The sequence below is a fragment of the Candoia aspera genome, chromosome 1, assembly GCF_035149785.1.
Source record: "Candoia aspera isolate rCanAsp1 chromosome 1, rCanAsp1.hap2, whole genome shotgun sequence".
NCBI lineage: Eukaryota > Metazoa > Chordata > Lepidosauria > Squamata > Boidae > Candoia > Candoia aspera.
The window spans coordinates 295605502-295617700 of record NC_086153.1 but is presented as its reverse complement, the minus strand read 5'-3'; the positions used below and the strand labels follow the sequence as shown (position 1 = coordinate 295617700).

Genomic DNA, 12199 nt, shown 5'->3' with positions numbered 1-12199 from the left:
TAGAGGGTAACATTGCTGAACCCTAGTCTAAACGTGCTTCAGCCATGATCTGAGGTAACACTACCCACATTACATGAACAGGACTCTTGAATGTATGTTCTCTTTGGTTAGACTACCTTAAAGAAAAATTATAATCAGATGAAGGTTGCCTTGTTGACTACAGTGTACTCTGGCACTGAAAACTGGCTTTCCAGCAGTGGTAGGTCATTTCAAAAAGCTGCAACATTTGAGAGCTTTCTCTGGGAAGAGATCCCCCCTGAGACATGGCTAGCTCCCACTCTGATAGTGTTACAAAGGGCCTTAAGGACCGGCTCTTCTCCCAGGCCTTGGGTTAGGGTGGCTGGAGCCCCTTGCAATCTTGGTTGATACAAGATTTTGTTTGTGTGTTGTTGACCAGATCCACCGTCTTATCCTTACTCTATTTGTTTTTGTTGGTTTTGTCTTTTTGAATTATATCATATTTTATTCTCTTGGTTATATTGTGAGCTACCCAGAGTCATTCTGGACTTAGGAAGCGCCTAAACAGAATAAATTATCCTACAAATGCTCTGCAACACTGATTGACTAGTTTATAGGACATTTCAGTCAATTGTTTCTAAGTAATGTACAGGGGGTCCTTGGTTAATGACCACTTGTTCAGCAACCATTTGAACTTACAATGGCACTGAATGAGTGGTACTTACGACTGGTTGTCAAAGTTCAGGCCGTTGCAGCGCCCCCTGGTCGCAATCCAGGTGCTCGGCAATCAGCCCAATTTCTGACCATTGCGGTGTCACGGGATCGCGATTTGCAACCTTCCCTGCTGGCTTCCCACAAGCAAAGTCGATGGGGAATCCGGCAGGAAGTCAGAAGTTGTAGTCACGTGAGGTCCTTGCTTAACAACCCATGGTAATTCACTTAATGACAATAACTGGGGACTGCTCAAACTGCTGTCACCAAGCGTCACAGTCATGTAACATTGTGCTTTGTGCCTGCATCGCCTAATGACAGAAATTCCAGTCCCAAGTACTATTGCTAAGTGAGGACTACCTGTAGAGGAGTAGCAGCCAAAGCCAGTGCAACAGTATGTTATCAGTAACAGTAGTATGTTATTAGTGGCTGGGAGAGAATCAGATAACACCTTCTACCACAAAACTTCATTTTCCATTGCATCTGTTTGTTTTTCACAAAATATCCATTATACAAGAAAAGACGAGCATCGTAGGGATAATGACTCTTAACCAATAGTACTATTTGTCCAGTGGTCCAACGGCATAACATAAATGTTTGTATGATGGGAAGTGATGCTACTGTCCATTATTGCTTTCAGCACTCTCTTCAGAACTACAGTGTCTCAAGCCTTTCTGTGTACTAGGAAGCCTGAATATACATGATACGGATTTTGTTTTTTTTGCATATTCATAGGCTCCTCAAACTGGTTGGCTGCTCTTGATTTCCCTCACTCCCTATCTGTGACTGTGGTACAGGGATAACAGAGCTCTTTATTGACAGTTCTGCCCCTTTCTCACTCAACAGCAGGCTTCAGATGCTTTCAAAGGACAAGACAGTCAAGGTAAGTGTTTTATGTCTGGAAACACAAGAAAAGAGGTCAGTGTTGGGTAGTCTATGCATGGAGTGATGCTGTGATTTTTTCCCCTCTTAACAGTTTGACTTTATAGATTTGTAAATGCATCTATTTGTCATGATTTTTCTTGTAAACTTGTTTTCTTTGTATTATTTTTATAACTGTAGTTCTGAGGTTTGCAAAGATACCTTTGATCACTGGTAGCATCTCATTTGATGTGGCTTAAAGCCTCATAACCAGATACTGAGAGGTTGTTTTGGAGAGAACATTAGACTGGGAAATGATTCACTGTTTGATGCCTACATATTTCTCTTCATTCAGAGGAATGAAACAAGGAGATGAGAATGTAGTTGATGGTTCTGAAATTAATATAGCCAATAAGCACAGATTTGGAGACTGAATTCATGTAGGACATATTCCAAAGTAATCTCACTCTTGGAATCCAATTCAGCAACAAGACTACATTGCCTTATAGAAAAAGTACATTAGAAGAGTCAGCACATAGGTGCAGATTAAGAAAAAAATAAACATCTTTCATTTTAGAAAACTTTCAGGTGTGACAAAATGTCATCATCATACTGATGAGATCCAGCAATATTTTTCTGTGACGTTTGAAAGAGAAAAGTCAATAGACAGGTGCTTGAGCACAGAAGCAGAGTGAATGAGGTCCAGTAAAATTGACTTTGAATCCTGATAAAATAGAGGCATTATGGATCAAATGTTCCTTCGACTGGAAATTAAAGGAATTACCTGATATGGTTCCCCTACAGTTTGAGCTTGCTTCCCAAACTATCTTGGTCAGCTGGACACCCTGCCGACCTTAATGTCTATGAACACCTATTGCTAACTTAGGCTGGTATACAAGATGTGCCCATTTCTAGACAGGGCAGCTGGGTTGCAGTAATTTCTGCATTATACTCTCAAAAGAGGGATGCTTTTATATGTAATATGTGTGGCTGCTATCAGAACTGGTTCAGAACTTACACCTAGTGCAGAAAGCACTGGCTGAGTTATTGGCTGAAGTTCCTTACTATGCACATACTGCATCTGTGCTAATAATCTGCATGAGTGGTCAGTATGCTATTAACTCAGCTTATTTGGAGGTGGGGGGACGTAAAGGTAGGAACACCCTCAAGTCAAGCTTGATTCCTGGTGATATCAATATAACCATGCAGTAGCTATGCCTTCTTCTGGAATGTTTTTCAGTTCTCAATCTAGCTTACACTCCTGGTGGTTTACCATCCAAGTACTAACCACACCAGCCTCTGCTAAGCTTCCAACTTAGATTATGTTTATTTTATTATTGTTTCAAATTAATTAACAGAAATGAAATGTACATATACATAAAACAGTATGAACAATGCAAGATAGTATCAACTTTAATCCACAGCAACACAATTAAAAGGAGGGAGAGCCTGCAAAATTATATCATAAACAATTCAAAAAAATGGATCATAATGTTTTCTTCCTGGTCCTTTTGTCAAAAACCAATTGAAACACAAAAGGGACAGAAAAACAACAAAATAGTACATATCAACAATCCATTTTTGCATGTGATTTCTACTTCCAGTACTATATAATTTTTTTAACCAGACCCCATATCCAAAATGTCCAGAAATCTTGATGTCTTGATAAATTCCAAATACTAGGGATATAACCAAGAAGATTAAATGATACAGTGATAAATCCAGTGATCTGTCTTTTCACACTTTGAGCCTCATAGCAAAGATTGTTCTCTTCATACTCACCCGCAAGCCTCTCTTTAGGAATGTTTTAAATATACTCCCTTGGGGCAGGATGTAAAATTTAATCCACAAACACCTAGATATTAGTGTTTATTGTCTGTTTTTCTTGCGTTGACTATTTTATTCAAAGAGTTCTCAGGACTGATTGTATGCTGACAGTTAATCATATGTATGTTTAAGTACTGGAGAATATATTTTACTGTTTCTTTCTGCTCCAGATTCCTGGCTAATTAAAGTATAAAAAACAAAATCACAAGGCATCCGTGTTCTCAAAATCAAACGTTGTATTTCACTCTATAATTTCTGCTGTTTTGCTGGATATAAATTCTTCACCCTGAAAGAAGAAAGGGATATGAATGTGAATAATATTGCTAATCAGTGTAATTATATTCCTAGTTCTGTATGCGTAGATGGACAAAAAGGAGAGTTTTGTGCTGGAAGAAATTATTCTTTTCGGCCTCCTTACTATGAATCTATAATATCACATCTTCTTAATCAGTCAGAAGTAAATAGCGAGCCAGATACAAGCTCTCTTCTCCCCTCCTCACAGAAAACTGAACACACGTCTTCTAGGGAAGCCATTTCCATGAGTCCATTGCCTGTCTATGGCTTTAGTAACACCAGTCAGTTCCATAATGAACACCTACAAGCTAAGAGGGCTAGAGTGGAAAATATTATCCAGGGAATGAGTATCATGCCAAACTCAATAGTGTCTGGTATTCTAGAGGAAGAGGATCAACATGATTTTGAGAAAGTAAAGGAGAGCTACAGACAGAACAAGAGGAAGCAGAAACTTCCTCAACAGCAAAGTTTCCCAGGAATTTCGCTGGCAAGGCCTCCTAGAAGCAGCATCTCAGCAGAAGAATTCCTTCAGCTGAAAAAACAGCTCCATGCTTTGCAACATCAGCTGAAGCAACTTCGAGAGAGGTTTCTTCAACACTATGAGGAAGAGGATTCTGGTCCAAGCCAAGAAAGTATACAGAGAACTATGGGCTTGTTGAAGGTGTATGACCCAAAGTTAGACACCAACGGTCAAGTGGCGTGTTGTGACCAACGTAAAGATTATTTATGGAAAAGCACATCCAAGATAAGAGGGCTTGTGCTGCCAGAGAAAGAAGATACAGGCATTCAAAATTTGGAAGAAAGAACACTTTCAGAAATATTAAAGCAAGAATTAATACAGGTAATAACACATGCTGTAGACTCAGTTTTGAAAAAGGTCTTGCCTCAACCATCAAGTCTTCAATCCCAATTGCCCAGTAATTCCGTAGGGACAGATGCTGGAGGAAATACATCCAGTAAGTGGCTTCCCAAGGTTTCTTCTCCTAAAGGTCCCATATCGTTAATCACAGAAAAATCTCCAGGCTTTCCTATTCATCCCATCCAATCAAAAATGGAGAGAAAACCTTGCCAAATGGCACCAGTGAATTACCCCTTGATCTTGACCTCTGAAGTTCAAGAGAATGGTATTCTTAGCCAGATGCTATTCTGTGGTCAAAAAGGCCATTGGGATAGTCCTCCTCCAGGAATAGTATCTCCTGAGTCCTTAAAAGTGCCATGGCAACCAGTCAAACTGAAGTCCTCAGTCATGAAACAACAATATCCAACATCCCATAAATCTGAAGTGGAAAGTTTGGCTTCTCTTCCTTCTACAAATGCAATGTTTGCTGAAATGCAGGCCATGGTGGATGGAGTGTACTTCTCAGCAAGACATATATCCTTTGGGGCTCTTTAAGACACCTTTGCATAGGGTGGGGTCAACCACTATCATCATTTAGGATAGGAGAGGCAACCTGTATGCATCCCATTAATACCCACTTAGTACTCCCAAAGCATTTCTGAAGTGGTTAGCGTCAATATTTCCTGACATTATGAATGAAATGAGGGCTCTACATCTTGCATTTTATCCCCTTAAAAAAAGTGACACCACAAAAAAAGATTGGGCCTATTTTTCCCCAGGGGATTAAGGGGCAAAATGCAAGACTGCCTTAAGGCACTGTTTCCTCTGAAACCTCCAAAAACAGTTTGAAAACTTTATCGCTGCCTATGTGATATAATGCCACTAGCCACATCTCTTTAGTTGTCAGTTGCCAAATAAATTAATAGCGCATTCCTTGGTAACAAGAAAGATGCCTGAACCAGGGTATTACCTTGATCTAGAGCCTGAACCATGCTATTTCCTTCTAACTTGTAAGATGAAATTTAAATGCCTGCTTAAAATGAAAGCTGTCACTGAAGAGAGAAATGTTATGCTGTACACAAAAATACCCAAGAGTCTACTTTTTATGGCAATGAATTGATTGCCTTCAACTTTTCCAACGGCAACTGATTCTGGCCTCACCTGCTTTTCCAGTGCAACATTTGACTTGCCCTGGAAAGCCTGGCATAACTCCTTGAGCCAACAGAACATTATCAGTATAGGAGTTCATTAATGTAGGAGAAGAAAGTCCATATAGCTCATTTAGAAAATCTCAAACCCTCCAATCAAATTAATCCACCTCATCCTAACTCTAGAATACTCCTAGTTGGTCTAACTAGTGTGGCTGCTGTTGAAGAATACTGTAGCAAAGTCGAGTGCCAAAGGCTCACCAGCTTTGCTTTATACTGTGTAATGTAGAGAGCAAGATACGTGCAAATCCTATACAATGTATTGCATTTTTAAGAGAGACGTAAATGTAACAATTCTGCCAGGTGCAACTTCTCTCATCACTATAACGTTATGATGGGGAAAGGAACTAAATCTAGTTAAACTCTTTTATGCACTTGTTTTAAAGCATGGACCTGGCTACTTTAATTAGGTTAAATCTATCTGTACAGCCTGGATGATTTTCAAGAAAATAAATGCAAATGGCACAAATGAACTATGCTGCCTATTGATAGAGCTGCCCACTCCTACCCTAATAGGGGAGTCTGCCCTTGATGTTTAAGGGGAAGAATACAGTAAAACCTCAACGTTATGACCACTTAGGAGGAAGGGGTGTTTCTTAAATCGCAATTCACAAAATTAATTACAGGTAGTCCTCAAGTTATGATGGAATTGTACCAGGATTGCCATTGCTAAGTGATGCGGTTGTAAAGCTTGATGTCATGTGACTGCATCACTTAACAACAGCAGTCCAGGCAGTCCCGGTTGCCGTCGTAACCCCAAGATGCATGGGTCATGAAGCAGGAAGTGGAGGGAGTCCCAGGTAAGGAGTGCAGGGGTGGAGGTGCTGCAGGGAACTGGGGAGTTCCTGGGTGGCCCGGGGCAGGCCACGTGAGAGTTGGGGGAGGGGGTGCTGCAGTGTGGCGTGAGCTCAGGAAAGGCAGGGAAGGAGGGTGCTGGTGGATGCATGTGTGTGCCCATGGGCAGGGAAGCTCGGGAAGGAGGATACTGGGGGTATGAGAGTGCAAAGTGGGGAAGGAGGGCGTGGTATGTGTGAGTGAGCAGAGGGTGGGTGCGTGCACGTGAGCAAAGGGGGAAGGAGGGGGAAGTGCATGAGAAAGAAAGACTGGGAGGTGGATGGGGGAGACTTACCAGAGCAACCTGCAGCCTTCCCTGCTGGCTTCCCTATTGACTTTGCTTGTGGGAAGTTATCAGGAAAGGTTGCAAATGGCAATCACGTGACTCGGATGCTGCAACTGGTTGTAAGTGCAAGCTGGTTGCCAAGCGCCTGAATTTTGTTTATGTGACCGTGGGGGTGTTGCAATGGCCGGAACTTTGAGGACTGGGTGTAAGTCCCTTCATTCAGCGCCATTGTAACTTTGAATGGTTGCTGAACGAATGGTCGTAACTCGAAGACTACCTGTAATGCAATTGTGTCATTTCCATAAATTTAAGGTAGTTGCATAGTTAATTACACAAATGATGGAATATTTCTATTATGTAAGTATGCAACTGATGAAATTTACACAAATGACATAAATTATGCCAACTGTCCAAAGTACTTCGGAAACTGGATTTTGTTCTTAGGGGGTGAAGTCCAAGCTAAAATTCTATCTGTCATTCAAAATCTGCTGGAGGTTTGTAAAATTAAGGTTTTACTGTACAATACAGACTGTGCTCAATAATGTTGCAACAATTTGACTTCTCAATTTACTATTTCCCCCTTATCTGACAAGCTGAGTCCTGCACGCTGCATTAATAAAGAAGGAAACTACTGTAATCACTATTGCTTAAGAAAATACTACATTTACCAAGTATTCCTTGTACTGGGATCTGAATGTGAAGCTTTTAAACTTGGAGCATATTCTCCCAGTAATTCACACTTTCTGTACTGTAGTCTTTAATCTGCTTGGAACAAACACAAGAAATATTGTATCCATCAGTCTACCAGATGAAGCACAAAATCAAAAATAGGTCTCTGTCGCTAAACTCCATTGCTCTGTTGCTAAACTCCATTGCGTGGGATCTCAGTAATAGTGGTATTATTAGGGATTTTTATAATCTGGTCTTCATATTCTTGCAGAGATATCACCCTTTAGGTGCTAACGTGTATTACTTCACATGTCTTCCAAGTGAGATCCTAGATTTTTGCCTCAGAGTCCTGCCTGATAACACTGCTATACAGCACATCAATAGAAAGGAACCCTAGGAGGCAACATACAGGTAGTTCTCAACTTATGGCCATTCATTTAACAATGGCCCAAAGTTACAATGGCCTTGGAATGGGCACTTTATGACCTGTAAAGCACTTCCAAGTGTCTCAAAAGTCACACCACCGCCCTGTGGTCACATGATCGCAATTCAGGCACTTGGCAACCGGCTCACATTTACGACCGGTTGCAGCATCCCGCAGTCACGTGATCGCATTTTGCAACTTTTTTGCCATTTTCTGGCAAAAAACACCCATTGGGGAATCTGAATTCACTTCACAACTGCCGTAAAAATGGATGTAAAATTGGGTGCGGTCATGTGGTGACTTGGCTTATGACTGCAACAACTTAACGATGGAAATTCTGGTCCCAATTGTGGTTATAAGTCGAAAACTACCTGTATAGCACTGATAGGGCTGCGCAGAGATCCTGATGTGAAGAGCAAAGTAGGATTTGGATCACACCTGGGCTTTCAAGTAGCATCTGCTCCTGGGAACTCATTAAAGCAGAAATGTTTTCTTGGGCTTGCATGGGTGCCCTCTGCAGCTGATTTGTAATTGCAGGAAAAGTTGTTTTTAGTTTAAGGTATTCCCAATATGTGCTATGAATCCAGATAGCTGTACAGCCCCAAGTTGGGCAAACAATTTTTTCCTTGACTCCAGATTAAATCCAGGAAGCTTTGACCCCTGGCCATCTGAAAAAGGCTAAACTGATGTTCTTCTTCTCTCGCTATCCCACATCTTCCCTGTTGAAAGCCTATTTTCTAGATATACAGGTAAACTTACTCAACTTCAGGTATTTCATTGTTAATGTATAGCAGATTTTGGAGATTCAAAATCTCCAATAGCAGAGCATGGATGCTTGTGAAAACTGAGAAGGTAAGCAAAGATGATGCAAGCATTAAGTACCAATTATATTATCTGCCAGTGTGTACAAAGTAATTGCAGATTTACACTGTACAGATGGCTCTCACTTAATGACCACTCATTCAGCGACTATTCAAATTTACGACAGTGTTGAATGGGTGGTAGTTATGACTAGTCCTTCACGTTCTGGCTGTCGCAGCGTCCCTGAGGTCACGTGATCAAGATCTGCTCATGATTACAACATTGCAGTATCCCACAGTCACATGAACAATCTTTGCTGGCTTCCTACAAGCAAAGTCAATGGGGAAGCCAGCAGGACTGGTGACCACGTGATGCTCTTGCTTAACAATCCATGGTAATTCACTTAATGACAGCAACTGGGAGTGCTGGAATTTCCATTGCTAAGTGGTGTGATCATGTGACATCATGCTTTACAACTACATTGCTTAGCGATGGAAATTCCGGTCCCAGTTACCTTTGTTACATGAAGGCTACCTGTAAGCAATGTTTTCAGAGGAAGTACACACACAATAAAATACCATGTAGTGCCCAGAGAAAATAGAATTTAGCATATAATGCTATGTTAACTGCTCTTTTTAACAGTTCACTCGCTGTATCACCTCCCAACTCATCAAGTGGTTTAGCAATTTCCGTGAATTTTATTACATCCAGATGGAAAAGTTTGCGAGGCAAGCCCTGTTGGAAGGAATTACAGAACTCAATGATCTCATTGTTACTAGGGACTCTGAGCTCTTCCGGATCCTTAATGTCCATTACAACAAAGGGAATGATTTTGAGGTGAGACTATGATTGATTTTGAGTTCTGACTTTTATTCCAAACTGGACTTTTCTCTATTTACTATTTCAGAACATTATGAGTTTATTTGAGTACCACAGAAAAGGCACCATCCACAATCCCTTCAAATCAGTATACCACAGTAATCACTGTAGCTTGCAAATATTAATTTATTGTGTATCTGTAACTGAGGAAGCTGTTCCACAGCACTGCATCTTGAAAAATTGTGATATTGGATACATTCCAATGCCACCTATATATAGACTTGGGGTGTTGGAATACCACCTGAATTATCTGATAAGAGAAACAGAGAAGTTCTGTTCCTTATTCCAAATAGATTTAATGACAGTGTAACAATGGTAGCTGCTTAAATTATAGACACATCATGTGGCATATGTACTTGAGCAGTTGTTCACTGGAATACACAGCCCCAAATGCATGCTTGATTCCTCTGACGTGTTTTCTTGAGGAGTTTGACACTAAGTCTGATGGTGACTGGGCAGCTCTTTTTAACTACTTTTTTTGGAGGCAGTTGGTGGATGGACGTTTATGTTGATGTTTTTAGATTGTGAACCATATAAAGTTATTTAGAGAAGGAGGTACAGAACAATGAGTAATAGAATAACTAAGTAAGAACTTCTGCACAGATGAGTCCCTGCTTGGCAGAATCAAATTCTGACATCAAACCATGAATGGTTATGGGTAGAAAGAACCAGGACCAAGAACTCACAACTTATCAGTTATGATGTAAAATTAATGGTATCCCGGGGAATAGAGGTAGTTTCCATTAAACGCTACAGTACAGGGGCTTTGCTAAAATGAGGTTGATCATTGATCACACAGGTGCCAAACTAACAGAGTATTTCATATTCCTAAATTTTTCTTTCTGTCTTCATAGGTTCCTGATGGTTTCTTGGATGTTGCCAGTCTGACCCTTCAGGAGTTCTTTAGTGCTGTCAGAGCAGGGCGGGACTTGGATCCTTCCTGGAAAAAACCAATCTACAAAATAATTTCCAAACTTGACACTGAGATCCCAGATGTATTTAAATCCTCTAACTGCCATAAGGAATTTACCCAAGGTTAATGTACAATGATCATGGCAGCTAGCATGTGACTGAAATGATTGTACATTCACTGCTGTGTAAGTTTTGACTACTGTACATACTAACACAGCAGTTGGAAATCTGAAATCTGAATCAACAGAGAAAGCAGTATCAGTATTCTAATATTTTATAAATGTATGAAAGGGACATTTTTAGAATGTCTGCAGGAACTTTTTCTGCTGAATCCCTAAATGGTTATGTCATTTGTGTGTTTTATTATTTATTTCACAAACCTATATAGCTACCGATCTACCAGAAGGAACTCTGTGCAGCAACAGAATAAAAACAGAGTACTGTACCTAAAAAGACAATTATAAACAATAAACAATACTGAGGCCCCAATAAAACTTGCATTCACCCACCCACCAACTCCATCAACATCCTGGATCAGTGTCTGGGGGAAAAGTCAAGTCTTCACCAGTTTTCTGAAGGCCAACAGGGTTGGGGCCATCTGTATCTCTGGGGGAAGGCTGTTCCATAAGTCAGATGCCATGACAGAGAAGGCATGTTTCTGAAGCCCCACTAGGCAACACTGTTTCATCAAGGATTGTTTTCTACGGTCCTACTTAATCTCAGTTCAGAGCTAAGCTACAGTGCGATCAGTCAACAGCATGATCCAACAAATTATAGGTATGAAAGATTTCCTTGAAATCTATTGAATTAAATGTTAAGAAGATAGTGCTCATGTACAACTATCTGATACATCCATTTAAACTGTTAGTTTTTTCTCAGAATATACACCCATAAAATAGTCCATTGTATTAATCTGAAAGGAATTTAGGCACACTCAACTTTTCTTAGATGGTCCTAATAGAATTTACAGGACCCTCAGCAAAACTGAGCTACCCTTAGAAACTAATGGTTTAAAAAGAGGGTCAGTACGTTTATTATTAAATAGCATCTACATTAAAACTTACACCTTGTAGCTCCCCCTTCAAAGAAAATATTAATTTATAGCAAGTTCTACTGAATCCTCACAATATTGATGTCTGTCATGCTCATGTCTTCATTTCATTCTCAGTCCATGACAGGCTTCAGTCATCCTTAGTTGTACCTGGGTTGAAGTACTATTCCCTCCCTAATTCTGACAGAGTTCAAGCCTGAAGTTATGTAAAATCTGTTAACCTCCTGACCTTGCAGGGAATTCAGGTGACTGGCAGGACTGGGAAAAGAAGCATTAGAGGCAGGAAATGGATCTGTCATGGGGACAGCAGATTTCATGTGGTATAAAAACAATACCTGCTGATTCAAGATGGGTGGCTAGTACTTTAACTCAGCTGTGGGGAAAGTCCCCAAGATATCCTTTTGCTTTCTAGTCTCCTCTAAATCTCATTCTCAGGTAATCTCAACTGGAAGAGATGCTAAGAGTATGCCTTCTCCTAGAGATTACAGGTAATTTGTTTATTAATCAAATTTATCACCGCCCATCTCCCAAAAGGGACTCTTGTAATCTTTGCTTAACGATCCTACTTGGGACTGGCAACTCCTTTGCTAAGTGAAGCAATCATTAAGCAAAACATCACGTGACCACCCCACTTAGCGATGGCAAT

At 40.5% G+C, this 12199-nt stretch overlaps 1 protein-coding gene across 1 annotated transcript; it reads left to right on the top strand.

Moving 5' to 3' along the window:
* The first annotated feature begins 3091 nt into the window (after nucleotides 1-3091).
* Nucleotides 3092-10855, top strand: PROX2 (prospero homeobox 2). Its single transcript, XM_063290111.1, has 3 exons — nucleotides 3092-4528; nucleotides 9354-9548; nucleotides 10445-10855. The coding sequence occupies exons 1-3, from the start codon at nucleotides 3662-3664 to the stop codon at nucleotides 10628-10630; spliced, it is 1248 nt and encodes a 415-aa protein (XP_063146181.1). The 5' UTR covers nucleotides 3092-3661; the 3' UTR covers nucleotides 10631-10855.
* Nucleotides 10856-12199: the final 1344 nt, after the last annotated feature.